Genomic DNA, 27,300 nt, shown 5'->3' with positions numbered 1-27,300 from the left:
GTATACACCTGTCCCAGCATGAGTCATATCCTTGCGTGTAGATAGACACTGCAGCTATGCTCAGTGCCGACCAGAGAGTTGAGTGAAAGGGAAGAATGGATTACAAGTTTCGCCGCTTGAACTTTCATGCAATTACCGAAGTTCTAATAACTTGAATAGGGTATCTCAATCATGCCGCAGTGCTATTCTGCTGCGCAGCCTGTCGGACGGGAGCAAAATAGGGATGTGACATGGCTTCTTGGGCAGTGAGTCGGTCCTAGCATACACGTCAGGATGTGGAAGCTGGATGATTGTTCTCATATGGACTTACCTGATGGTCGTATCGGAGCAGCTTATCAAGAAAGTCAATGGCGTCGTTACTGACAAATCGTTGGTTCTCGGCGTTGATGAACGAGTGCCAAGGCTTCTTCGGATACCGACTAAGTATGTCGTCGTACTGGGCATCTAGTTCAATGTCGTACTTGTCAAGATAGTCGAACAGATCCTCAGTTCCAAGGACTTTGGCAATTTTAACAAGTTGGTCCGAGTTGCTGTTGCCGTGGAAGAAGGGTTCCCGCCTAAAGATCATAGAGGCAAACATGGCGCCCAGCGACCACATGTCGAGCGAATAATCATACTCCTGGAAATCGACGAGTAGCTCGGGGCCCTTGAAGTAACGTGACGCAACACGAACGTTGTATTCAGTTCCTGCGTGGTAGAATTCCGCCAGACCCCAGTCAATTAGGCGCAACTGCATCGCGTTAGTAAGTGGCTACCGTCTCTAGGCGAGTGCTCTGACCTTGCGCTTCTCATGGTCGATCATAACGTTGTGAGGCTTGACATCACGGTGCATGATGCCTTTGCTGTGGCAATAGTCCAGGGCCTTGAGGAGCTCGAAAATATAGTACCGCACGTCGTAGTCCTGGAACTTTGGGTAAAGACTCCGGAAGTCGGTGTTGTTGACATATTCAAAAATGAGCGATGGAGTTTTGCTCTATGTGTCGCGCGTTAGCAACCCATGCAGACAGAGAAGAACACGCGAAAAAACAGTACCCAGTCGCCAATCCAATCGGAGCCATCACTAACCTGATTATCGCGCACCACGTCCAGCAGCGAGACGATGTTGGGCCCGCCCGACAAGTTTTGCAGAATCTTGATCTCGCGCTTTATCTTCTTCTTCTTGACAGGCTTGAGGACCTTGATGACGCATTTCTGGTAGTTGACGACGTTGATGCCCTCGAAGACTTCGGAGTACTTTCCGCGGCCGATCTTGCGGACCACCTCGTAGTTTTCGAGCACGCCCCAGGAGATGTTGACGGAATCGTAGTCCCAATACGAGCGGGGCATGTTTGCATTCACGTCTGCGTAGACGCGGGCGATGCTCGTGGCGCCCGTCGAGTTGTTCAGCGCCATGTTGGCAGCGAGAGTGTCTTTAGGGTACGGCGACGTGCCGGAAACGGTCCTGGAGATATCTTGGGTGGTGGAGGGAGTCGAGTAGTCAAGTGGTGGGGTGAAGAAACGGACGCTGGCGGGACCAAGCACGAAGACAAAGCCAAGACCAGCAAGCAAGGCGAGCGCTACTGCCTCGTTCCGGGTGAAGAGGCCAAAAAGGCGGTCACGATGGTCGCGGCGGGCCTTCTGTGCGGGCTTTGAGGCCGGATCGTGGGTAGTGGTGAGCTCTGGCGGCTCGTGGTGGTGGTGTTGCAGGCTGGCTTGTGGGCGTTAGGCTAGTTTCCAAGCTTCAGCAGGCAAGCCCGGGCCAAGCTTTTTGGGCCGGACGGGTGGGCAAGGTTTTGACGCGAACGTGCAGGCCTGAGGCGGGCAAGCTGATGACGATCTCCCAAAGTTCTCATTCTCACTTACAACTTTTGGCACCGCGATTCCGCACCGCCTTCACGCCTATCTCGACCTTTTCACCCACTGCCGTCATGTTCCACGACTTGCACGTCCCCTGGACGGATGCGACGCGCGAACTGCAGCGCACCGTGGCCTTTCTCGACGAATGTGAGCTTGTTTGCGCCCTTGCGTCGTAGTCGTAGGCGCGGGCAGGGTGGACTGACGCGATGCAGTAGGATACGATGTAATTGCTCTCACGCACACGTATTCCGGAAAACTGCCCTCAGATATTGTAGGTAGCAGGGAAGCTGTGACTCCCCCTTATTTGCATTTACCCTGATGATTCCGAACCTGCATCCGCTTGCGCCTGCCATCATTCGCTAATGGGCGCTCCTCCAGAGCTCGCCGATACCGACGAAACTCCCCTTCCCCACACCCGCCCACATGCGTATACTGCGCCGTTGCAACATCTTCCTAACCGACGCCGCCTCCAACTTTCGTATCCCTCAGCTGCAGCAGCAATACGACCTCGTTGCTGCCCGGCCAACCGACGAGCGTACCCTCCAACAAGCATGCCAGAGTCTAGATGTAGATATAATCTCGCTGGACCTGACTCGCCGATTTGAAACCCATTTCAAATTCCCCATGCTGGGCACGGCCATCTCCCGTGGTATCAAGATCGAGCTATGCTACAGTCAGGGCATCATGTCGAGCGATCCCTCTGCCAAGCGCAACTTGATTAGCAATGCGACACAGATCATACGTGTAACCAGAGGTCGGGGCCTTATATTCAGTTCTGAAGCAAAGAGCGTACTAGGCATCCGGGCACCGAGCGACATCATCAATTTGGCCTCTGTATGGGGGCTCGGAACGGAGAGGGGAAAGGACGGTCTCACCAAAGAACCAAGGAGCGTCGTCGAGTTTGCGCGACTAAAGCGAAAGAGCTTCAAGGGCATAATCGACATTGTCTACGGCGGCGACAAACCGCCCGAGAGGCCAGTGGCCGAGGCGAAGGACAAGCAAGGCCAAAAGGACAAGGCCAACAAGAATCAGAACGGCAAGCGTCCGGGTGAAAACTTGGAAGGAGCGCCCGTACATGAGACGAAAATGGACAAACCCATCTCGAAGCGCCAGCAAGCGAAGAACAAAAAGGCCAAAATGCAAGAAGCTGGCCAGGAGGTGCCTGCCTGAAGCACAGGAAAGGGCACATCGAGCGCAATACATTTACACCATGCAAAGGACAGCACCGATCGGTGAGCCTGCGAACAACATTCCTCACAAGATACCCATAGACCGCAGCAGTGATGCCAAGCAATATACTTGCACAATCATATTCATTATATATTCACATACCATTACCACCTCGCAGGAGCACTCAATACTCAACCGCAACCACGTGCCCTACTACCCCAAACTATATACTTGAGAAAACAATCTTTTTTCAATGAAGTAAAAGCGAGAAAACAACAAGCATGATTCTTCATATACGAAGTCTTTCTTCACCACCAGGCTCCCATCTGCGTTGGCTTTGCCACTCTCCGGCCCAAGTTGACCGTAACACGGCTCTGCAACGCAACCGTGTTGATATCAAACGGCGCAGAGGGAGGCGCTGCTGCATTGGAGGAACCAACGATTGTAGGTTGAGGCGGCGCGTTGGCTGCGACTTGGCTCTGCGCTGCAACTGAAGTTGATATCGGTGCTGATGGGCTTGAGCTGGCAGCTTCGGCAGGCGCTGATGACGGAGCAGGTGATGAAGCGGCCGACGTAGCTGCCGCAGCAGGAGCCGGAGCAGAAGAAGCCGGAGATTCTCCACTGGCGATGACAGTGACACCTGAACCAGCTGCACTGGCAGTGCCCACGAGCAGTCCTCCAGTAGTCAGACTAGCCGAGTTGATGGGTGCAGGAGGCGTCGTGGGAGCGGCTGCTTGAACGCCAGGTCCGGGTTCTCCACCCGCAGAAATCGTGACTGGGGCGCTGGCCATTGTTTGCATGGTACTTCTGCTCTCCTGTGCCTTTGCTGGTTGAGCGGCAGACATGGGAAAAGCTCCCGCGGGACATTCGCACGCGCAGTTGCAGCCTCCGTTTGCTTCTGCTGCTGCCGTGGCATTGCCTGAGCTTGATCCTTCGCCTGCTACGACAGTGACGGCGGGAGCGGCAACGGCCGCCGCCACAGCGGTCGAAGTTGCATTGCTTCCACCTGCAACAACGGTAACGGGTCCTGTGGCTGCGGCTGCGGCTACTGGGGTTGTTCCGTTCATCTTTGATTCAGCTGATGAGGCTTCATTGCCAGCACCAGCGACAACTGTGACCGCTGCTGCTGGCGCGCCGCTAGAAGATGAAGCAGCTGCCTTCGCAGCACCGGTGTTTGAGGTGCTGTTTCCTCCAGCCTGGACAGTTATGGCACTTCCCGCTGCACTCGTAGTCGTTGCGGCAAGAAGCCCACCAGCCTTCAAAGTTGCAGAGTTAATTGCTGCCGCCATAGTAGTAGTCTCGTTAGCGGCAGCTACTACACCAGCTGGTGATTCTCCTCCGGCAGACACAGTCACGGCAGCAGCAGGAGGCGCTGCGGCAGCCGCTGATGGAGCTTCTGATGGGGATCCTTTCTCCGCAGCAGGCATCATAGCTTTCGTGCTGCTCTCCTCACCCGCTGGCTTTCCTGCTGCCGCAGGTGAGTTTGTCCATGGAATAGGGGTTACTTTAGGCAGAGCTGACTTGCCCGCGGGGAACACTGTCTTGACTGGTAGCGACGTCGATGCTGCCTCTGCTACAGTTGTAGGTTTGCTTGATTCTGTTGGTGCTGATTTCGCAGCTGGGCTTGCCTCCGCTGATCCTGCCTTTACCGATGTGCTAGCCTCTGCTGATGCTGCCTTTGCAGATGGACTTGCCTCCGCTGGTGCTGCCTTTGCAGATGGACTTGCCTCCGCTGGTGCTGCCTTTGCCGATGTGCTAGCCTCCGCTGGTGCTGCTTTCTCAGATGAGCTTGCCTCCGCTGGTACTGCTTTCGGAGATGAGCTTGCCTCTGCTGATTCTGCCTTCGCCGATGTGCTTGCCTCTGCTGGCGCTTCCTTTGCAGATGAGCTCGCCTCCGCTGGTGCTTCCTTTGCAGCTGCGCTTGTTTTCTCTGTGGATTCTGTTGGTGAAGGCTTGGCTTCCGCTGGCGAAGGGCTGGCTTTGGTAGTAGAGGCGCTTGCCTCTGACGGCTTGGGTGCAGCTGCGCTAGCTTCCATAGGTGCTTCTTTTGGAGCCTCGCTGGTCTTTGCTGGTGCCTTTTCCGCAGACGGGCTGGCTGCCTCCACAGGCGTCGTCGCATTGCTTGCGCCAGCGGACATCATGGGAGGAACAGCTTCAGCAGGAGGAGCGGCAGAGGGGGTAGCAGGAGGAGCCGCAGGAGGAGCCGCAGGAGGAGCAGCAGGAGGAGCAGCAGGAGGAGCCGCAGGAGGAGCCGCAGGAGGAGCAGCAGGAGGTTGAGTAGCAGCTTGACCCTGTGGTGGCTGCGCCGCGGCTTGACCCTGTGGCGGTTGTGCGCCAGGCAGGAGTTGGTTCACCAGGCTTCCTCCAACATCAACGACGGGGTTCTCGCTTTGAGTTTGGGGTGCGAGTTGGTTTGCAAGATCACCTGCAGGATTGCTAGTGTTGATGTCGCTTGGTGGGCGCTGGCTACCACTCTGTGCAGTACCCGATGCAGCTTGATTCGCACCTGAAGCGACCCCTTGTGCAGATTGGCTACTACTTGATGCAACACCAGGTGCAGATTGGCTACCACCTGATGCAACACCAGGTGCAGACTGGCTGCCACCTGGCGCGATCCCTTGTGCGGCTTGTGGTGTGGTTCCCACTGGAGCAGTCTGACCTTGCTGTTGCGATGTGCTCTGGCTGTTCGTTCCGCTTTGCTGTTGCCCACTTAGGCCGTTAAGGACATCGTTGATGGATGGTGTGCTTCCACCAGCAACTTGGTTTGCAATGCTTCCAGCGACGTCGCTCGAGGTAATGTCACTGGTGCTGGGCCTTTGGCCTTGGCCCTGAGCAATGCCGGCAAGTAAGGCATTCGCGTCAAGTCCGTTTTGTGCATTCCTAGCAACGAGATTTCCGTTGTATACTTCTCCGGAGATCAAGTCCTGGATCCGCCTTCCGATGGCTTCAGGTCGTACATTAGTCTCATGGAGATTGAGCGCTGCTTGCGTAGTCGCCTAGACATAGTCAGTACGGCTGGATCTTGATGTTCAGACTCTATACGTACTGCGCTCATCAGCAAAAGGGCTTGTGCCCAGGATGATGAAGTAGTTCTCATAGTGAATATCCGATATGCGCACGAGAATAAAAAGGTACAAAAAGGAATTATAAATTAATACATAGAACAGCCCAGCTGAAAAAGAATTGAAGGCAACAACACAAACATACAGGCTCAATTAGGATCTGCACAGCAGAAGGACAGGTGATGAATGGAAGGTGGAATAAAATAAGAAGGTGGAGATGATGGAAACAAGCTATTGGAATCGAAACAGTATAAGCTTCCAAGTAGTGTATGTGCGTGCCAAAACCTTTCAAAGTTCATGACTGAGGCGTATTTCATGCTCTCTATAGGATCTTACTGAGCAACCCCACTGTTCTTGTTTCCAAGAATGTGGTGCTGAGTTTCGAGCCGCCGCAGCTGCTCAAACAATGACTAACTGCGTATCAAGGCTCCCAACGGCTATACTATAGAATGGCCCGGCGCGCCGTGATTGCGACAACAGCGGCATTGCCAGGTCGATCCAGCAGAAAAGGCTTGTTACAGAAGTTTCCGAGCGATGTCAATACCGCCGGACCCATGTAAGGTGGGTTTTGGTGGTGGAAAGGCTTCACGAACGTCTGGGTAGTCGCTGTGGTGGTGAGGTCTGATACGCGAGGTGCGTGAGACGGCATGGTTCATACCGGCAGTGTTTCAAGACAGTGCGTCTGGAGTTCCCATCTTCCCGCCAGTGTAGTCTCGACGTTGAACTGGCTGACTAACTGCGGCGCAAATTCCTCCTGTTCGCAAGTGAAGGATAAAGACTTGGTGTTTTCTGGAGGAGATGCAAGGCTGATGATCACCGGAGAAAGTCGTCCTACTAATCGCAGCTTGGCGGCGGATGACGTGCGTCATTACCCAACTCAGCCAGCTTTCATCGCATAAAGGACCGTTTTGGGCGCAACCGGCCAAATTTTGCCAGCGCAGTTCGGCTTCCGTGCACCGCGAATGCGTTGATAGAGAATAGCATCAAGTATATGAAGACGCACGCTCTGCTCTCCGAAACAATCACATAACGAAGGCATCGTCAAATCATCAACATGGCGGCCGTACACGTCCTCGATAACTACTACCTCGCCATAACCTTCCTCATCACTGTTGCCTACCAGCTGTTCTTCTTTGCCATCGCCTTCTGGTTCAAGTTCGACAAGGTCACCGACTTTGCTGGTGGAACCAACTTCATTCTTCTTGCAATCCTCACCCTCTCCTTCAGCGAAAACCGCGGCGATGCGCGTAACATTGTAGCATCACTCTTCATCATACTATGGGCAGCAAGACTCAGTGGCTTCCTGCTTTTCCGCATCCTCAAAAGTGGCAAAGATGACCGCTTTGATGATAAGCGCGATAAATTTTGGTCGTTTCTCGGATTCTGGGTCTTGTACGTAGACAATGTTTTTTGATCGAGACACCGTTACTGATTATGCACAGTCAAATGTTCTGGGTCTGGTCAGTTTCGCTCCCGGTGACGATCCTGAACTCGCCCAACGTCACGCAATTCAACCAACCAGATTTCGGAACAGGCCGTGATATCGCAGGAATTATCCTTTGGTCGATTGGCTTCATCATGGAAAGCGTATCCGACATTCAGAAGTATCGTTTCCGGACCGCTCATGGGAGCGACGGTGCGGTATGCAACGTTGGCTTCTTTGCCTGGACTAGACACCCAAACTACTTTGGAGAGATCATTATCCAGTTTGGTAAGTATCTTCTGCGTGACCACATCAGGTTAGGGCTAATGTTTGCAGGTATCTTCATGATCGCTGTATCTCCAGCAGCTTACAACTACGTCTCGGGCGGCGCATACGATGCGCTTTATGCATCCATCCTCGGACCCTTCTTCTTGACCATACTTCTCATGTTTGTGTCCGGTTTGACCCTACAGGAGCGTCCAGCCGCAAAGAAGAGATATGAAAAAGGCACGAAATGGCCGGAATACCAAGAATATCTTCACCGGACGAGCATCCTTATTCCTTTCCCTCCGCAACTATACGCGAGGATGCCCGTTATCTTGAAGAGGACCATCTTCCTGGAATTCCCCATATATGTCTTCGATCCGGCGAAGCATGCAGATCAAAGCAAGGTTCAGGCTAGGGAGGCGGAAGAAGGTCAGGGCAGACCCAGCGACGAGCAGGGCCTGAGGTCCTGAGGCACGACGTCTTCGGCACGTTGTTTTCGGCACATTGGAAAGTGGATCCCATGATACCCCATTTCTTACTGTTCCAGAACCCCTGTACAGATAGAACCGAGCCAGATCGCTTTGTAATCACATAATCGTAATTTCATGCATAGTTTCCAAACAGCATGTGCACCAAGTCGAGACGCAGCTCTTACTCCAGGAAAACACGCTCTCGAATCGTTGAGAAAGCGCCAGGTATGTTTGAAACAGGCGTACGTGAGCCTATGATTTTCTACGGATGGCGTTCGTTACCTCTCACCCAATGCATGCATGAGTACTGTGTTCCTGCAGCGCTTAGGGTGAAGAACGCGCGATGAAGCACCATTATCAAATACTTCTCTGGAACATCACCCGTGATTAGCCTAGATGTCTGGATAGCAAACGTCGCAGCTCTCATATCTCTTATGCGAAGTTGGTCAGTTTAATGTTTGCATTATAGGCTTATTCACTATGCTCGCGTTAACTTTAGGGGTCGCAACAATTCCGAGATGCCGAGATGAGAGAAAGCTCGGTGATCCTCGTGCTCCATCAAAGTTGCAACAAACCTGCACCTCAGCCGCTTTCATGTCAGACACGTCGCGTAAGAACGCCATCACCAGTGGGATACAACCCGCTTAGTCAGTTGCCGGGCGAATCACTCCACGCGGCCTTATCGCAGGTACAGAGATCACCTCACGTCATCGCATAAATTCCACCCGCTGGAGCATGACCGCGCAAAATCCATACCTCATATTCGCCTTTTTCCTTGGCTGGACAGCTTAGTTGGACACTCAATAGCCATGAGGATGCCGACGGCTGTTTCTGACGCGGAACTCTCTCCCATCCCGCGTTGCCAACGAACCTGGACTGAGATTACGTCATTGCGTCACTTGTTGGAGGCTTCCAAGGTTGTTTATACGAACTGAAAGAACAAATATAAGACCGTTATTCACGCTTCAATCGTCGTCCATCTATCCCAGCAGATCCATCATCCTTGACAACACCCTTGTGCCACGCTATCTGTACAATCCCGCGATTAGAAGTAACCAGAAAAGATGACTACAACCCCAATTCATTCCACCGGTCGTGGAGGTGAGTAGTGCCAAAATTCCAGCTTTGCGTTCGAAAGAAGCTGATTGTCTACACAGGTGCTGGCAACATTGGACCTGACACCAGCGTATACACTGACGGAGGCCTCGTCCGTGAGGGTATCCAAGGCGAATCAGCAGACGGCGAATTCTCAACTGGTGAGTAGCCTACGCATACAAGCTTGATTGACACCCACTTACCTTGTATGCCAATGATCAGGCCGTGGGGGAGCCGGAAACATCGGTCAATCGCCTCGCGTTGGACCACAGTCTGATGACGGACGTCGTCGCTCAGTAGACATGGTCCCAGAAATCAACCAGCGGAATGCACAGGACGAATTCCACACTGGCGTAAGTGATGTCACAGCAGCTATACGGAGCATGCGGCTGACACGATGATAGCGAGGTGGCGCCGGTAACGTATACAAGGAAAAGCACGGCGGCCACTCACACTCTCCCGAGCGCAAGGGCCTGGGCGAGAAGGTGAAGCAGGCGCTTCATCTCGACAAGAAGAAGGAACATGAAACATCTCCTTTGGCTAAGAACGAGACCTCTATTTGATTGTGATACCCCGATTGGATGCTTTTGATGGAGGATCTCGTAATGGGATAAGCGTTCATGATACCTACCTCAGGCTATGGGCTATGAGCCAACCTAGTTTTCCTTTGCAGTCATAGTCTTCTAAACTCGATTGTATATCCTCTTTCATGAGTATGGTTCCTCGAAATGATTGTGACAATGTTGCGCCGTGCCTGACTACTATGTGGGGGTAGTGGGGTGAGCACTACGCCCGGACCACGTGGGGTGCCTTTCGCGGTCACTGGTCGTGTCATTTGGGTTGTAAATTTCCATCTAACTTTGCGACTTCGCATTCTTCCCTAGCACGTCAGAATGGCTTCGAATGATATTGACGCCGAGGCGCTCGTTCACTCCGATGATCCGAGCCACCCAGCAAACCACATTTGCACGCTCTGCGCAAAGTTTTACAACTTGGGCTGGGTACGATCATCTCCAGGCTCCGGGGACGTCGGCGACGAGGTGATCTGAGTGACGGCTAACAAGGGCATTGCGCCAGGTGACTGGTACTGGTGGAGGAACAAGTATACGCCATGAAGACAAGATTTACATTGCGCCCAGCGGCGTACAGAAAGAGCTTATGAAGCCTACCGACATGTTTGTGATGGACTTCAACAGCAAAGAATACCTGAGAAAGCCACAGGTACTAGCTTCGACCCTGGATGCTGCGCGAGGTGACTAAAGCCATATCAGGTCCTCAAACCTTCTGCCTGCACCCCGCTCTTCCTTGCAGCTTTCGAGCGCGGCGCCGGTTGCTGCATCCATACACATTCGCAATGGGCCGTCCTCGTAACCCTCATCGTCGAGCGCGACTTTGGCAAAGACGCCTGCTTCGAAATCGAAGAGATTGAGCAAATTAAAGGCATACCAAAAGGGCGAGGCAAGCAGGGTAACCTAGGCTATTACGACCGGCTACGCATACCCATCATCGAGAATACGGCGCATGAAGAGGATCTGAGGGAAAGCTTGGAGGAGGCCATGGAGAAGTACCCAGATTCTTACGCGATCTTGGTCAAGAGACATGGTATCTATGTCTGGGGTGACAATGTACACAAGGCGAAGACACAATGTGAGAGTATTGACTATATTCTACAACTTGCAGTTGAGATGAAGAAGCTAGGTTTGCCATGGACAAAATGAGGATATAGGAAGTTAAGGTAGACTATATACATACTCATTCGACACACAGATGATAAACTCATATGCACTGGTTTGCAGGCGGTTGGAGGTGTGCCAAACAACTGCTTGGTAATTGTAACCATCAAATTCCAAAGAAAGGATACATTTGATGAATGGTGAATTGATATTAGCTGCTTAACCCAGTACTCGTGTATGTTTGCTTACTTGTCTAGTCATACAGTCTGTTACAGCGGTTATATACGCTCAGATTCGGGTGAAACGAGGGCCCATTACTCAAGCCTCTTTCCATGCATGGTAATCAAGCAATTAACCCAAAACCCCTAGCTATTAAAATGCTGCGCTTACTAAAAGTCCACAACATCTCGGCTCCAGTTCTTTTACCACTTCAAGCACGCTAAGAGTAGCGATCCGAGTAAGGTTTCGGCCCGCACATATCGCCTTGCATAAAATATCACGCACTATGTGTGCGTCCCCATATTATTCGACTCCTTAGAGGAACTTGCCCTTTTCGGCAAACTCCCAAAACGGAATTCAGGCGAACTTGCTTACAGCATCTGGCAATGCCACATCGGCCTGTGGATACGCCATCGTGTGCTGTTTTGATGGCTTCGACAGATAAGTAGCAACGATGACTGTTTCTGGATGGTTTTTCTTCATCTCTATTCCCGCACTTGCTGTCAGTCATGTCGCCCCCAGCTTTGAGTTCAGACGCTACCACTGCCCTAACAAAGTACATCAATGATGCTACAAAACCAGGCACAGACAACATTATTCTACCAGCTGCCATTGTCCACATAGTGGACGAGCAGAATAATGTCCTTTTCTCCCATGGCGCCAGTGCCAATAAGCCACCCACTGCGGAATCCATGACTATCATCCAGTCCCTTACCAAGATTGTCGGAGCAATGGCATATATGAAGTTAGTGGAGCGCGACCTTACGACCCTCGACGACCCCGCCACCATCACTAAATGGCTCCCCGAGCTCACCGCAAAGAACGTGTTGACCGGCTATACGATGGACGGCGAAACTGGTCAGAAGCAATACCAATTTGAAGACCGAAAGGGAGAAATCACAGCGCGAATGCTGATGAACCATACGTACGGCGGCGGCCACACATTCTTCAACAAGTTATTATTCGACTACGTCCAAGACCTCGGTGTATGGGAGACAACAAACGAAGCCGTCGATCCCTATGGCGTCCTCCTCGTAAGCCCACTATTATGGCACCCAGGCATGAAAACAAACTATGGTCAGGGCCTGGACTGGCTCGCCGTGCTCATCGAACGCATCAGCAAACAGTCACTGCACGATTACCTACAAGAGTACATATTCAATCCCCTGGGCCTCAAGGAAATCGGCATAGAAGCAACATACGGCGGCGTCGCTACCTCACTCCCGCACAACACTGGAAAGTTCTGGCCGCGCAAACTTCGGAACGGAGACTCGTTCATCACGATCGATGTCGCGGAGCCGGAAGTAGTGAAGCGAGCAAACGCTTTCCCAGAAGGTGACTACCACACTGGTTGTTTGGGAACCGGACTGGTATCCAGCGTGCGCGATTACAACCACCTCCTCTCTGTCCTCTTACCCGAGAACATGGGCGTGGACTCCGTAACCGGTCATCGCTTACTGTCTGCTGAGAGTGTGCGGGAGATCACTTCGCCCCAGCTTCCTGAAGATATTAGAGATAATTCGCGTAGCATACCTACTGCAAATGCTACTCCCATCGTGCTGCCTGCTGATCTTTCCTCCCCGGTGCTGGATCCAAAGGGAAGTTACGGCTTGGGATGTGCTGTTCAGGGCGCAGATAGGGTATTGAAGAATGGTGGTAGGGGAAGGAGTAAGGGTAGCGTGTATTGGTACGGAGCGCCGAACTGTGAGATGTGGGTCGATGGGAAAACCCATATTGTGGTGAGTGTTTGGGGGAATTATTATCCGTGGAATGATGAAGCATGGGTGGAACTTGTGGCGGGCGTTGAGGGACGTATTTATGAGGCGTTGGGTCAGTAGATGGTGTAGAGAAAGAGTGTGGAGGTTTACATAACGAACAATGATGGCTGAGCTTGCATAATTTCATACATTCATTCGTATGCTACTGAATTCCACAGGAACTAGAGCAATAGCTTGGAAGTTCCAAGCGTCCCAAAATCTCAAGTGAGCTTTCCATCGATGAAGTCGCATAATACCGACCGATCGCTGGGATGGCGTAGATGTGTACCCTACTGCTCAAAGACGAACTCAATATCCTTGTTCTGAGCAAAGTTCCGGAACAATTCCATGATAAACTTCTTCTTGTCCCTTGCCTCGTCAGGGCGCATAGTGCGTTCACATTTACTCCACTTTGGGATTATCACGCGCTTGAGACCCTGAAACCACATCATAGCCGTTGAACCAACCCATACATGTTCCTTGATATAATGGTTCCTGCTCAAGATGTCTTGCGCCGTGTGCCAAATTTCCCCGTCGATCTGTGCCCTCAAGGTAGTGATAGCGTCTCGCTAAGTCCCTCGGAGCTTTGTCACAAAGTCGATGACATCAGCAGGATATATCTCGAAATCGTTGAGAGTGAAAGGGAGAAAGTATGCTTCTGTGCGAATTTGACGGCAGACCGCGGGGAGCGAGGCCAGAGAAGATAACCGGATGACCTGTCTCTGGGAATGGTCGTAGCAGGAAAGCTTCTTTTTTCCCAGATACTCCGGGCCCCAAATCTCAAGATACCGGTGCTTCGAATAACTTGGTTTCTCGTTTGGTGAGCCAAGCCTCCAATGAATAGTCTTTCCTCCAAGCACAAGTGCGTAAATCTTGTTGCGTATCTCACTAGGCAGGCGAAGGAAAGGCGAGTTCTTCTGGTTGAGACGCATGCTAAAGCTGAGTTAGTTATGGTTATAACTGTTGGTGCATAATACTTACATCTCTTCTACCTCCTCCTTTGAGAGCTTGGGCTTTGAAGACTGGCGCTTTGAAGACTGGCGCTTTGACATCCTGCTGTCAGACTGGGGAGGCATGATGTAGTCACGGGGAAAGAGTACTGAGTATGAGAAATCTGTTGTGATTGACAATTGTGTGAGCGGGGTTTGAGCAGAGGAGCTAATGCGGGGGTGTTTGAGGTACTTGATGGTCCAAGCAGAGGCCCGTGCGGGAGGCAGCAAACAAACGAGGTGAAGGCAAGTAGATGTTATTGGATAGCTCGAGACAGCACTCTCACCTCAGAAAGATGCTTCCCAATACAAAAATCGATCTCAGACATGCCGCTGCCAATTCAAACCCCGCTACTAATAACCAGTCAACCTTGCCCAGGAGTGTGCTGGGCCACAATTTCTCCACCTTCGTGCTTCTGGAAAATGATCTTGACAGGTCGGAACTCGAGGCAAGTTCCGAGAGCTCTAAAATAACAAGATAGATCACTAGAGCTCCGCTCGCTTCAAAACCAATACTCCTCATCTTTTACCACAATCTCCTTGAGCCCGCACAACATATTGAAAACCCCTTTGTATTCAGCAGGAGATTGAACTTGATGCAACCACACCACAAACAACTGGGGTATCTCGATATAGGCGATGGCGCCGACTTGCTCGATCGAGGAACGCTTGAGGAAGACTGGCCAATGAAAACAATTTGAATCAATAAAGATTGCTGTTTTGAATGGCATCAAACCAATTTCTGAACGGAGTTGCCGACAAACTTTAGTGATGCCAAAGATACAGTTGCCTTTCCAAGCAATTGCCCCAGGATTTTGAGATGGATGCCCACGAGCATAAGAGCCGTTCTATAGCGATACACTAGTGTTGTCGAAAATGTACGCATATATCTCGTTTCGGATCTCCGCGGGTAAGCGCAGAAAGGGAGATTCTTGCTGATTACGCATGGAGCTGCAATTATTAGTCAAATCCATGGACAGGTCGGTTGCTGACGATTGCTTACATTGCGTTCGTTTCGGTCACATTGAGCACAGTGGCTTCGGCGGGAGGTACCATCGTGACTTAGGAGGGGTAAAGTTTGTTGTTGGTGTGTGGAAAATGAGGGGAACGGTGCAACTATATACTAACCTGCCCACGCTAGCAGAGGCAGCAAACAGACCTCTAATGTCACATCCCATTCGAGCGCAAAAGTAGCCTATCACACACTTGAAACAACCTTTACCTCTTTTGCAACGGCAGCACAGAGTTCGACTCTCACTCCTGCACCAGAAAGTACGTGAATCCACATTCTTTGTGTGTCACTCAAGCGATCATTCTCACTCTTCACCTCTGCGAACTTGACTTCGCCCTTCTTACCTTCCTCCTCCGGCAGTTTCCAAAGAAACAAATCAGGTACACCGCCACCTCGCTGCCCATATTCTTGGGCCATGACCTTACATACTGTTGCGAGTGCGTCACCATCGAAGCAATGGGCAATCTCGACTAAATCGGAGACACCGTATGTCCAATCGAGACCTATGATACATGTTCGGCGCTCGTGATGGGCATCGTAAACTCTCTGTATGATTGATGGCGCGTCGCCGTTTGATATCTCGTTCAGTCGTGCATTGATCTCGGATATACGCGAAGGGTAGAAGGCGTCGGTATGCAAATCTAGCGGACATGTTTGATACGGCGTTTGAAACACGTTGGGTATGTATGTAAATAAGACGTCGTAAAAAAGGTATGCGAAGAGCGTGCGGATGATGCCACCTTCGCTGTGGTAGCCTTTCCAACCCTGGTCACGGTATTGTGACAAACACATCGCCTCCACCGAGCACTCGCCATCCTCGCGAGGATCTATCCAAATCGTCTTACCACCACGTCTGCCAGGATGTGGTGAGCTATTCCTTCGAGATATCGATGGCCTTTCGCGCTCAATACGGATTCCTTCCATAGTGACTTCAATCGGCTTCGCCAACCGGACGTGTGAGAAGTCATGCTGTAATCGTTTGACGAACTTGAGGGACTTTTCAAGTTTTGTGATACGCTTTTGGAGATCATAGTGGTGAATGATATGCACAAGATTATCTTGTAAGCCAAGTTCACAAGTCTGTAAAGCGATGTTCTTCCAGTGGCTTTTCTGTTTTTCCACGCTTCTACTCCCAGCTTCAGTGAGCGCAGCCATATAATGCTCCTCAAGCAACGCTTTACGTTGATACCACGCACCTCTCCGCGAATGGTGGAAAAGTCTCTGATCTAGCAGTTCCATCAAGAGTTTGTGCTCACGCTTGTGCTCTTTTTGGCGTCTGAGTACATCAAGCGCCTTATGAATAATGCGCGTATATACCCATGCTGGCGATAGACGTCGTAAGTACGAGCCTTCGCCGCTGTGATATACGCTTTCTTCCTTACGTTGCTCTTCCCGAACGAGCACTTGCCAGCGTGGATATATTTCTTCGAACGTGTCTATGATTTCCTGGAAATCCTTTTCCGTGGACCTTCCGTTAAACTCCAGGATATCGTCTATCCGATGTTGGGTACGTATAGATGCCTCGTACTCCAGAAGCAACGAACGGGAAGCAAATATGTTTGTGGACCGAGAAACAATGTACTCTGGGAAGTTCCAACGTGCTATCTTTGCTAGAATGATAGTGGTCAATGACTTCTCAGTCCACTCAGTGGAGCGATAAAACACAAGATGAACACGCTCGAAAAGCTTCAGGGTAGTCAATGAGAGTCGAATACAAGATCCTGTCTCTTGCAGGATCCTGCGCGTAAAATGCGCATCACGGTTGGTATCGTCCGAGAGATCACCCCCAGGCTCTACTTCCGTATCTGGTGTTTCTGGCCGAGACCTAGACGTAGAGGAGTCTCTCGACATCTCGGAGTCAGAACGTTTTAGTCCAAAGTAGCTTAGGCCTGTTTGCTTCTTGCTTGTGCGTCGCAGTGCTTTCAGAAGTTCTCCTTTATTTTTCCCTTTGACCTTGGCATCCTTTGCAAGAGCTTTGAGCTCGTCAAGCTTGAGAAGCGAGGAAGCCTGCTCAAGTGTGGTTATCTCCTCCTCTGACCGGTCGGCGAAGGTGAAAGACGCGCCCATCGTCGTCCCTGCCGGTGCATCCTGCTCGCCTGGATGTGTCTCGACTTTGGAGGATGGCGCTGGTAAATCGTAGGATCGTTGCAATTTTTCAGCTGCAGCTTGGAGGTCTGATATATCGCTATGATAGCCTAGGTTCTTAATGCGGTGCCATGCCGATGTCTTGCGTAGGAATAGGCGTACGTATCTAGTATTACAGGCTGTAATTAGTGATCTAGCACCCAAACACTATGTATATTGACTTACAGGTACTGCGCTTCATAGTCCAGATCCCTCCATATTCGAAAGACTTCCGTCTCAGCTTCATCAAACAGATGGCTTTCCTCATCCAAGACAGTGTCCAATGCCAGATTGAACGCGTCAACATATAGTGAACTCTTTCCTCGCACCCAGGTTCGTTTTTCCAAGCGTTCGTCTGCTCCTTCAGTCTGTTCTTCCTGTGATGCCTTGAAAGCCTCATATTCCTCAATGGCGTCATCACCACTCTTTACTTCTGGCAGGGCACTCTCTAGGTCTGTCTTATGCTCCTTCGCCTCTTCCTTGAACACTGTGCCCTCATTTTCATCATCAGAATCAAGTGTTTCGTGCTTGATAGTCCTCCGTGGTGTAGGCGGCGCTTTCTTGGGACTGTTGGCCGTCTTTTGACGTTTGACCGGCCGATCTTCGTCGCCATCGAAGTTTGTGGATTTTGGGTGCTTTATAAACCGCATGATCATTTGATTGTGTACTGACGGGCTCTTGGGGTTGAGTGCCATCGTGTGGTCACAGTAAGGTGCGCAATGGCCCCTCAGATGAAAGGCGTTCTTGCCACACGATGGCACGCGATGGCCCAGGATCGCGCTGTCACGAGGAAGCTAGTCTTATCTTGGTCACTAGCGCGGCTCTGAGTAATGACGTCATCAATTCATGCTGTGAGTGAACATAGAAGAACAGCAATCGATGGATATCAAGGTTACCTAGATAGGCATTGTTGTTAATACCAGCCGGAATATTTGTAGTAGTTCCTCCTACTAAGATCTACAGAGATTCAAAACTACCCGATCTGGTAATGCGTATTATTGTTAGGACCGGTAGGAAGTTGTAGCAGTTTATACTTTCTACTTCCTACTGCAGAAATCTATAGACATCCATAATTGCCCGATTGGGTTATGTTACCACAATGTATCGCAATGCGTAAGAGGACCTACCACAATCAATGGATATTCAAAGGTCTCCAATTTCAGTAGTATTACCAACTTCATGTGACACTCTTGTTGAGTAAGGAGCTTTACCGCAATCAACAGATGTGGGATGTTGCCTAATTTAGTAGCATATTCAGATTCTCCCAACAGCTCCCGTTGCGTGACAAGAACTAGCAGTAATCAACGGCGGCAGGGAGAGCTCCCGAATTTGACAGCGGCGCCCGATTTTCAAAGATCATTATCAAATGAATGTACTAACAGCAATCGAGGGTTCCTTAGTATTACGTAGTTGAAGAGTAGCACTTCAGGTGAAAGTCAACAGCAGAGATGTCAACAAGCAAGTCAAGCTGGCTTGATTCTTATCGATTGCAGATCACAGACAATATAGAGGCTCGTGCACAGTGGCACGTCCCAGAGAATGGTCTGTGATCTGCAATCGATAAGAATCAAGCCAGCTTGACTTGCTTGTTGACATCTCTGGTCAACAGCCTATTTACCCGAGGAAAAGAGAGCAACTGTGTGAAGGTCGTCCGAAGATGATCTTGGGTTGGTTCTCGGGGATAGAGTGATGCGATGGACACGAGGGTGTATAGCACGATTGGTAGATCGATGTAATATACGGGGAGTTGAGAATCAAGTACTAATCCTTAGATTTCGAAGTTGAACACAATGAACCGTAAGGGCTCATTGCCTATTGTTATATACTAACGAATGTCCTATGTCCTATACGTCCTACGTTGTCCTACACTGTCCCATGCGTGGGACCTCGTGGTACATCGTGGGATTCCTTGGGACACACGTGACATGTCCCATGGTGGCGTTCCGCCAAGCTTTGTGGGATGCGGGGCAGGCTTACGTCATTGGTCCTTGTACACCTTTGTACGCCTTTGTCTGAGAAGGGATTCCGACAAGGTCTCCATCCTTCTGCCCTTCATATCTTGCACTGTGTCCTCTCCTTAGGTTCGTAACAAACTGAACGTATACAGCAATCATCACTGTTATTTTTATATCAAGATAGAAAACTCACATGATAGAACAAAATAGTACACGTGCTAACGGAGCAATAACATTCACCCTCACTGCCAACTATAGGGGAATAACAAACTACTATTACCTACGCCTACAGAAAACCTTATGCGGTTGTGAGGGACGTCAATAGTTGAGATGACCGTATCTGTATTAAGTACTAAGTGAGATATTGCGTGCAGGTTCGAAGACCTGCGCGGGTCGAACTTTGGTGTTCGGCTGTGGCCTTCGCTTAAGGCGCACGGGCCACCTCGCTTACTAGAGGTCGCGGGTTTGATCCATGACAGCGGTAACATGTAAAAGAGTTAGATGCCGTCATTGAATAAGTTGGTATGGTGAACATACTCTACCGCAATCAACGGATTCAAAGATTACTTCATTAGGCAACGTCTAATTCGGAATAAGACGGAACACATTACATTTGACGGAGAGAACCAAATCTAAACGCTTGAACGCTACACGCTTCTAAGAAAACAGAAGTCTTAACTTATCTATGATGTTACTGTCATGGATCAAACCCGCGACCTCTAGTAAGCGAGGTGGCCCGTGCGCCTTAAGCGAAGGCCACAGCCGAACACCAAAGTTCGACCCGCGCAGGTCTTCGAACCTGCACGCAATATCTCACTTAGTACTTAATACAGATACGGTCATCTCAACTATTGACGTCCCTCACACTATATTGCGTCTACCATACGGTACCTAGGACACGCGCGGAAAGTGACCGCACCGAAGAACTCAGCGCGCAATCAGTATTGCTCGTGACAGCAACCCCGCAACCCCGCGGCTGAGAAGGCGACAACTCGTCCCCCATCTTCGGTCACAGACCCGCATCAGGATAGCTCGCGCGCCGCCAACTGGGACTTTGAGGCTCTGTTATACGACTGCGGAGTGGAACTCAATTGTCATTGGCCCTCGTACGCGCGCGATACAAGCTATTGTGCTGACAGCGGAAGGCGTGTTGTGCTAGAAGCCCATCATCGAAGGACGTTGCCAGTACCGCGTCGCGATTGAGAGTATCGCGATTGCACTGGAACGATTGCGACGGTATCGCATCACCTTGGTGACTGGTAGACGGTTTGGCTCACCGCTTTACTTCGAGCAAGGAGTCAGGAGTGTGACAGCAAATAATCAGCTGTGCTCCCCGCCCACATTTGACGCACTCTCTCACAATCATAACCACTCTCTTTCTCCACCTACATTAACCACACCCAACACCTTAAATGTTTAGAACTATCAACGCCATTAGCGACAACGTCTCTACCGGCGGCCGCCACCCCCGCCGATCTAGAGACATGCAGCCTCCTCCACAGCCCAGCGTGACTGACTTCCCTATTGGCCGCAAGAAGCGCAAAGACAAAGCGCCCGCGACCCCCCGCAGCCAAGACTCCAGCCGCGAGCGACCTAAGGATACTGCATCCGACACCCAACAAACTATTAGCCAAGGCCCCGCTCCTAAGCATGAGCCTGTTCGTCGATCCGAACCAGGCCGTCGAAGCACCTTCGGCTACCCCGCACTTCCAGTTACAGAAGGAGACAGCCAAGAGCCCACAATGGTACCACACGACCCTGCCGACATCTACGATGTTATAGTTGGCAGTTGTCGACTCCAATCCCTCAGAAACAAGAACGTCTTGTCTGCCAAGATTACTCACTCTGAGTTCACGTTCATCACTATTGTACAAAACGAGACTGAGGATGAATTTGAGCTGTACCTAGGCCGAGAATCTCCCCTGGAAGAATTCCAAGTCCCCGTCTGCACTGACGACGACTTATTGGAGCTAGCCACTTCAAACACCGCGTTCCTGCGCTCTCTAGCTATTGAGCTCATGAAGTTCGCCGCTGCTTGCGCTCCTATCCTGGACGCGAACATCGATGCAATAACCAAGGAAGCTCACGAAGCCGCTGTTAACCGCTTACGCCTTCGCATCACTAAGGCTGAAGCTAAGCTTAGCTGGTACGAGAAGGAAGTCTCAAAGCTGACTGAGACTATTGAGACTACTAATGCTGAGTTGGAACACACCAACCGAGAGCGTAATGAGCTTAAGCTAGAGGTCGAGCGCTTTTATCGTCCTTCATCCTCCAAGACCGCCGGTTGCACTAACCCTACTCACCAAGACTGGTATGAGGACTGGAAACACGAAGAAGCGCAGTCCATTAAGTTCCACGGCCTGTACGAGGAGTTCTTCAGGAAGCACCAGGAAGAGCGCGCCCGCGCAGACCGCTATCACCAGCAGCGCGCAGAACGCGACGCCGACTACGAAGATGTGGTCGCCCAGAACTGCGCACTTGAAGAACAACTTGTCCAAGCTACTGAGAATACCCGCAAGCTAGAGACCTCTCTAACTCAGCAACAGCGTGAGTACAATGACGTTGTTGCGCGCCTTCAGCGATATGATCCAGCGCCATGATTGGCTACGCTCGCGCTTTCCTGCGACCTGGCCTCGCCGCCGCCGCCTCACACGCCTTTGACGATGAGCAAGAGAATGCTCTTGTCAAGTTCCTTGACGCCGCCCGCAAGTCTGATCTAACACAGAAACAGATTAATCAAGGCAAGACCGCTGCTGACAAACCTCGCACCAAGCCGCGCACGCGCTCCCCAAATGATCGTAATCCTGCACGAAAGGCTCGCTCTGGCCGAGGACAACATCGCGAAGCTACTACGACGCGCACAGAGTGGCAGAAGGACGCAATGGCTAAGGCTAAGGTCTGCTTCCGTTGTGGCGAGACTGGTCACCAGGCGCGCGATAAGAAGGGTTGCGCAATCTTAGACTGGGACCAAATCAAGCCTAAGCTTAGTAGTATGCATCTCTATGCTATGGGAGCGGACTTCGACGCCGAAGACGACGACTCTAATGCTTCCACTGAAGAGGAGCCTGAGTTGGACGACATGGGCGAGCCAGTTTCGGAAAACTAGACGCTCCTGATAACAGTCGCATTCAGGAGCTAGACTGGCGCAAGGACATACAACAGAACCGCGAGACGCGAGAAAACCATAACCGTCTCAAGGTCGCTGCCGCCAGGATACTATCTCCAGAAGTCGGAGATCAGGACAACTCACAAGACGTCCAAGACCACTACATCTCTGCGATCGCCGTTAAGGGCCATCTTCGATCTACTAAACAACTACGTTACGACTCCTACACCCTCACTTCTTCTAAGGAATGGAAAAAGACAACTACTCTTATCGACACAGGTGCTAGCGCTTCCTTTGTGAACAGGCGATGGGCTAAAGCCATGGGCCTGCCCATAATGTCTACCTCTTCACCTATCCAGCTTTCTCTCGCGGATGGGAAGGTTGTTGATACATTGAATGAAGCCGTGGAAATCCAAGTCAAACACGGCAGCCACTTATCACCAGTCGTGTGCTTCGTCGCTGACGTAGGAGACTTTGATCTTATCCTTGGTATGACTTGGCTGGAAGACCACGACCCCGGTCTCACCTTCTCACCGCGGAGCATGAAGTTCTCTTCTTCACATTGTACTTCATGTTGTCTCGACCACGGTCTCCCTGAGACAGTATACGGCGACGGCAAGACTCCATCACTTTCAGAATCTCGGCAAACCACGCCCGTGGGCGAGATCTGCATTATCACCGCCAAGGCCGCCTACCTCATGGCTGCGCACAACCCAGACGAAGCCATCTGGGTCGAACCACAAGACTGGGAGAAGCTTGCTGACCCTCCAGACGACAATAACGATTGCGATTTAGACTCCTTCAAACGCAACATCGCCCGCCTCGCCGCCGTCACACAAGAGGACTACGACCACTATATGAACAAGATGGAGAGTCCACATATGACGGAAGCGGAGATCCGCAAACTGGTGCCAGACTGGTTGTACAGCAAGATGCCAGACTTGTTCAGTCCTATACAAGCAGGGAAGTTGGCACCTCATCGCGAAGGCGTTGACCATGAGATTGACACCGACGGACGCATTCACAAGCCTAAGATCTATGGGCTCACACGAACGGAGACCAGGGCCATCAAGGCCTACATCGACGACATGCTCGGACGCGGATTCATCCGACCGTCCACATCTCCGTACGCGTCACCTGTCTTAGTTGTCAAGAAACCAGGTGGCGGACTTCGCATCTGCGTTGACTACCGTCAGCTCAACGCCATCACCAAGAAGAACCGCAACGCTCCACCCTCCATCAAGGAAACGCTGGCCCGCATGGCCAAGGTACGATGGATGACGATTGTCGACGTTGTGGCTGCATTCAACACTGTTCGGATCAAAGAAGGCGATGAAGAAAAGACAGCCTTTCTCACTCGGTATGGGCTATACGAATACGTTGTCATGCCCTTCGGCCTCTGCAATGCGCCTGGCACTTTCCAGACCTTTATCAATGAGACACTCCGCGAGTACCTTGACGATATCTGTACAGCTTACCTCGACGACGTCCTTATATACACCTGCGACGATGACGAGTCAGTTCATGAAGCCGACGTCATCAAGGTCCTCTCTAAGATACGCGACGCTGGCCTCCATCTTGATCCCACGAAGTGCAAATTCAAGGTCAAGAAAGTGAAGTACCTAGGCCTCATCCTCACTACAGAGGGCATCGAAATGGATCCAAAAAAGGTCTCCACTATACTAGACTGGCAAATACCGCGCTCAGTCAAAGACGTCCAGTCTTTCCTTGGTTTCGCCAACTTCTACCGTCGCTTCATCAAAGGCTTCTCCTACATCGCAAAAGCCTTGACAGAACTCACGCGCAAGGATGGCGAAGGCAAGGACCAGAGACATCAGTTCCCGCTCATCGCTGATAGCAAAGCTATACAAGCTTTCCATCGACTTAAGGACGCCTTTAAGACTGCAGGAGTCCTTGCACACTTCGATCCTGACCTAGAGACTTGGTTGGAAACCGATGCCTCAGATTTCGTTACTGCAGCTATCCTCTCTCAGAAGGACGCGACAGGAGTCCTCCGCCCAGTTGCTTTCCTATCGCACAAGATGAACCCTGCGGAATGCAATTATGAGATATACGACAAGGAACTCCTAGCTATTGTCAACGCCTTTGAGCAATGGCGCTTTGAGCTGTCTGGTACTGATGATCCTATTATGGTGTTGTCTGACCATCAAGCCCTTCAGACCTTTATGACCACAAAGCGCCTCAACAGACGCCAAGCCCGTTGGGCGGAATTCATGGCAGAGTTCAACTTCATTATCAAGTACAGGCCAGGCAAGCAGGGCACGAAGCCAGACGCTTTGACAAGGCGTCCTGGCGACCTACCCGAGTCACCCGACGACATCCGCCGTCGGCATCAACTCCAGGTAGTCATCAAGCCTGACCAAGTCGATCCTGAAGCGCGCGTCTGCACCATCAACATCGCCAAGGATGGAGGTTCTCGCCATGCAGTCTACCTCGCAAATCTCATCACACAGCGCACCCTTCCTGACTCTATCCCCGCAGTCGCGCAAATGCTGTATCAACTTAGCGAGGAAGACAACATCTCTGAACGGTACGCCGTCCTCGCCGCACTGCCTGGCATCGAGCCTGAGGGGGAGAAAACGGCGTCTCCCATGACCTCACGAGCAAAAGATCGCTCTGTGCAGCCGATAACGTTACAATCTCGCCTATTACAACGCCAATCGCCGCAACTAGTGCGCCCGCGATACCAAACGAGACGCCCGCCGCAATTAATGTGCCCGCGCCACCGAACAACGAGCTGACTATTGATGCTCTGCTTGACAATATCAAGGCAGCATACAAGGATGATAAGGTGTTGCAGGCGATCGTCAAAGCCAAGAAGGACGGCCTACGACGCCTGCCGTTCAAACTCATACATGGAGAAGAGCACCTCAGGCTGGAACTTGGCGATTGCGAGATCACCGACGAACTACTCTATGTGCGCAACAAGGTCTACGTCCCCGCCGGCGCCGTTCGCACCCAAGTTATTGAACAAGCCCACAAGAGCGTCTGCGGTGGCCACAGCGGCAAACATGAGTTATACTCCAAGCTGTCGCGATGGTATTACTGGCCTAGGATGACCACGGACGTCGCGCAATATGTACGCGCGTGTCTGACTTGCAAGAGGAGCAAAGCATACCGAGAAGGCAAGCATGGGCTGCTGCATCCGCTACCAATCCCCAGCAAATACTGGTCCAGCATCTCTATAGACTTCATCACTCACCTGCCGCCCTGCAGGCATAACGGTCAAACGTTCACTGACATCCTCGTGGTAGTCGACCGACTCACCAAGAAGAAGAAGTTCATCCCAATGGCTAGTATGACCACCGACGCCCTTGTGGTAGCCTTTATCGAATACATCTGGCGAGAAGAGGGCTTTCCTGAGGAGATTATCTCAGACCGTGGAGCGCAGTTTGTCTCTTACTTTTGGAAGCGACTATGCCAGCGTCTGGGTGTACGCCCGAAGTTCTCGACCGCTCACCATCCCCAGACTGACGGACAAACCGAGAACGCGAACTCCTACCTCAAGCAATACCTACGCGCCTATGTCAACTACGAGCAGGATAACTGGGCGCTTTTTCTGCCAATAGCTGAATTCGAAGCCAACTCCAGCACCAGCAGCACAACTGGCAAGTCGCCTTTCTTCGCGACTAAAGGATACAACCCACGGAGTGGCATTGAACCCCCTGCGCCAGCGCCAGGCGCTGCGACCTTGACTGCGCCTGCGCAACAAGAACGTCTCAACGCTGACGCTTTCGCGGATCGCATGAAAACGCTGCAGGACGAGCTGCGAGCTTCAATGCAATGGGCGCAAGCAAAACAAGCAGAATACGCCAATGAAGGAAGGCTACCCGCACCAGCTTTCAAAGTCGGCGACCAAGTGATGCTGGACACTCGCAACCTACGGACGAAAAGACCCTCCGCGTCATTAGACCTAAAGAACCGCGGTCCCTTTACTATCGTTCGCGCCATCAACAACACCGCATACGAGCTAGATCTTCCCGCTAACATGAAGCGCATCCACAATGTCTTCCACCCATGGCTCTTACACTTGGTTGACGACAACCCACTTACTGGACAAACACAAGATCCTGAGGTCCCTGCGGAGTTCGACCCAGAAGTGGAAGACGACACTGAATACACTGTCGAAGCAATCGAAGACTGCCGCATTAATAAGAAGCTTAAGGATCCTGCCGCCGCGGTCGCAAGGGCAAGACTACCCAAGGCCTGCTCCAATACTTGGTACGATGGGCAAACTATCCCGACGGCCCCGACAATCCTTCATGGGAACCATACATGAACCTCGCGGACTCCGCTGACACTGTGACGCGCTATCACCTTGATCACCCAAACAAGCCGCCTATGCACAGGAAGTTTAAGTCTCTCACAGGCAAACAAGATATGCTGGTTATGCGACTTCACGCTCTTAGTCGTGTCTAGCCAGTGGTGACAACAGCAGACAAGACCAACAATAAGACTGGGATAATATAGTTGTGCTTGCTATAATCGAGGGCGTCGATAAGTTGTGCTAGAAATAGGACTTATAGACGCTGTGCTCGTGGCAAGGACTAGACTGTCAAAGTTACTATTGTTAAGACAAGATGCTAAGGTCACCACGCCACGATGATGATCCATAATTACTGTGCACAGACAACGGGAATAGAATGTAGTAATGGAATGGACACTGCAAGCGACACGCTTGGTATGCAGCAGTTTTGCGATATAGGTATCTCCTTTGTATACAATTTTAGGCAAAAAAAAAAAAAAAAAAAAAAAAAAAGGCAGTTCGAGCGTTGGAACTTGCTCTCTTTTTTGGGGGGGTAGTGTCATGGATCAAACCCGCGACCTCTAGTAAGCGAGGTGGCCCGTGCGCCTTAAGCGAAGGCCACAGCCGAACACCAAAGTTCGACCCGCGCAGGTCTTCGAACCTGCACGCAATATCTCACTTAGTACTTAATACAGATACGGTCATCTCAACTATTGACGTCCCTCACAGTTACAGAAGACAGACTGTTAGAACACCTTACTGTCTTCCAGCCTGTGCTTCCGGTCCCTCAACCCCAGAGATGTCAACAAGCAAGTCAAGCTGGCTTGATTCTTATCGATTGCAGATCACAGACAATATAGAGGCTCGTGCACAGT

General features: G+C 51.3%; 13 protein-coding genes across 13 annotated transcripts; 7 read left to right on the top strand and 6 right to left on the bottom strand.

The window, feature by feature from the left end:
* Positions 1–169: 169 nt before the first annotated feature.
* On the bottom strand, positions 170–1,909 carry PtrM4_140740 (SPS1, Serine-threonine protein kinase; the record flags this gene model as incomplete). Its single annotated transcript, XM_066109483.1, has 5 exons — positions 170–256; positions 311–730; positions 779–973; positions 1,033–1,691; positions 1,843–1,909. 5 exons carry the CDS (start codon positions 1,907–1,909, stop codon positions 170–172), a joined length of 1,428 nt encoding a protein of 475 aa, XP_065960405.1.
* A 350-nt stretch (positions 1,910–2,259) lies between these two features.
* Positions 2,260–3,006, top strand: PtrM4_140730 (RPP1, RNase P-RNase MRP subunit p30; the record flags this gene model as incomplete). The annotated part of the gene is made up of 2 exons (XM_066109482.1): positions 2,260–2,781; positions 2,869–3,006. 2 exons carry the CDS (start codon positions 2,260–2,262, stop codon positions 3,004–3,006), a joined length of 660 nt encoding a protein of 219 aa, XP_065960404.1.
* Positions 3,007–3,314: 308 nt separating this feature from the next.
* PtrM4_140720 (uncharacterized protein) lies at positions 3,315–5,147 on the bottom strand (the record flags this gene model as incomplete). Its single annotated transcript, XM_001937915.2, has 1 exon — positions 3,315–5,147. One exon carries the CDS (start codon positions 5,145–5,147, stop codon positions 3,315–3,317), a length of 1,833 nt encoding a protein of 610 aa, XP_001937950.2.
* A 694-nt stretch (positions 5,148–5,841) lies between these two features.
* Positions 5,842–6,006, top strand: PtrM4_140710 (uncharacterized protein; the record flags this gene model as incomplete). The annotated part of the gene is made up of 1 exon (XM_066109481.1): positions 5,842–6,006. The coding sequence occupies one exon, from the start codon at positions 5,842–5,844 to the stop codon at positions 6,004–6,006; it is 165 nt and encodes a 54-aa protein (XP_065960403.1).
* A 1,116-nt stretch (positions 6,007–7,122) lies between these two features.
* PtrM4_140700 (DUF1295 multi-domain protein) lies at positions 7,123–8,228 on the top strand (the record flags this gene model as incomplete). Its single annotated transcript, XM_001937916.1, has 3 exons — positions 7,123–7,460; positions 7,511–7,779; positions 7,828–8,228. The coding sequence occupies 3 exons, from the start codon at positions 7,123–7,125 to the stop codon at positions 8,226–8,228; spliced, it is 1,008 nt and encodes a 335-aa protein (XP_001937951.1).
* A 1,064-nt stretch (positions 8,229–9,292) lies between these two features.
* PtrM4_140690 (uncharacterized protein) lies at positions 9,293–9,886 on the top strand (the record flags this gene model as incomplete). Its single annotated transcript, XM_001937917.2, has 4 exons — positions 9,293–9,329; positions 9,386–9,484; positions 9,546–9,676; positions 9,728–9,886. The coding sequence occupies 4 exons, from the start codon at positions 9,293–9,295 to the stop codon at positions 9,884–9,886; spliced, it is 426 nt and encodes a 141-aa protein (XP_001937952.1).
* Positions 9,887–10,216: 330 nt separating this feature from the next.
* On the top strand, positions 10,217–11,041 carry PtrM4_140680 (AraD, Ribulose-5-phosphate 4-epimerase and related epimerase and aldolase; the record flags this gene model as incomplete). The annotated part of the gene is made up of 3 exons (XM_001937918.2): positions 10,217–10,324; positions 10,401–10,544; positions 10,595–11,041. The coding sequence occupies 3 exons, from the start codon at positions 10,217–10,219 to the stop codon at positions 11,039–11,041; spliced, it is 699 nt and encodes a 232-aa protein (XP_001937953.1).
* A 683-nt stretch (positions 11,042–11,724) lies between these two features.
* PtrM4_140670 (penicillin binding protein) lies at positions 11,725–13,053 on the top strand (the record flags this gene model as incomplete). The annotated part of the gene is made up of 1 exon (XM_001937919.2): positions 11,725–13,053. The coding sequence occupies one exon, from the start codon at positions 11,725–11,727 to the stop codon at positions 13,051–13,053; it is 1,329 nt and encodes a 442-aa protein (XP_001937954.1).
* Positions 13,054–13,262: 209 nt separating this feature from the next.
* Positions 13,263–13,361, bottom strand: PtrM4_140660 (uncharacterized protein; the record flags this gene model as incomplete). The annotated part of the gene is made up of 1 exon (XM_066109480.1): positions 13,263–13,361. The coding sequence occupies one exon, from the start codon at positions 13,359–13,361 to the stop codon at positions 13,263–13,265; it is 99 nt and encodes a 32-aa protein (XP_065960402.1).
* A 180-nt stretch (positions 13,362–13,541) lies between these two features.
* PtrM4_140650 (uncharacterized protein) lies at positions 13,542–14,048 on the bottom strand (the record flags this gene model as incomplete). Its single annotated transcript, XM_001937920.2, has 2 exons — positions 13,542–13,905; positions 13,954–14,048. The coding sequence occupies 2 exons, from the start codon at positions 14,046–14,048 to the stop codon at positions 13,542–13,544; spliced, it is 459 nt and encodes a 152-aa protein (XP_001937955.2).
* A 761-nt stretch (positions 14,049–14,809) lies between these two features.
* Positions 14,810–15,017, bottom strand: PtrM4_140640 (uncharacterized protein; the record flags this gene model as incomplete). The annotated part of the gene is made up of 2 exons (XM_066109479.1): positions 14,810–14,912; positions 14,965–15,017. 2 exons carry the CDS (start codon positions 15,015–15,017, stop codon positions 14,810–14,812), a joined length of 156 nt encoding a protein of 51 aa, XP_065960401.1.
* Positions 15,018–15,159: 142 nt separating this feature from the next.
* Positions 15,160–17,792, bottom strand: PtrM4_140630 (VRR-NUC domain containing protein; the record flags this gene model as incomplete). Its single annotated transcript, XM_001937921.2, has 2 exons — positions 15,160–17,224; positions 17,284–17,792. 2 exons carry the CDS (start codon positions 17,790–17,792, stop codon positions 15,160–15,162), a joined length of 2,574 nt encoding a protein of 857 aa, XP_001937956.2.
* A 2,672-nt stretch (positions 17,793–20,464) lies between these two features.
* Positions 20,465–26,458, top strand: PtrM4_140620 (uncharacterized protein; the record flags this gene model as incomplete). The annotated part of the gene is made up of 5 exons (XM_066109478.1): positions 20,465–21,603; positions 21,645–22,121; positions 22,175–24,709; positions 24,790–25,829; positions 25,893–26,458. 5 exons carry the CDS (start codon positions 20,465–20,467, stop codon positions 26,456–26,458), a joined length of 5,757 nt encoding a protein of 1,918 aa, XP_065960400.1.
* Between the last annotated feature and the right edge of the window lie 842 nt (positions 26,459–27,300).

This window comes from Pyrenophora tritici-repentis, chromosome 8 (assembly GCF_003171515.1).
Source record: "Pyrenophora tritici-repentis strain M4 chromosome 8, whole genome shotgun sequence".
NCBI classification, from domain to species: domain Eukaryota; kingdom Fungi; phylum Ascomycota; class Dothideomycetes; order Pleosporales; family Pleosporaceae; genus Pyrenophora; species Pyrenophora tritici-repentis.
The sequence above is the reverse complement of the archived record's forward strand: the minus strand, read 5'-3'. Positions and strand labels throughout refer to the sequence as shown.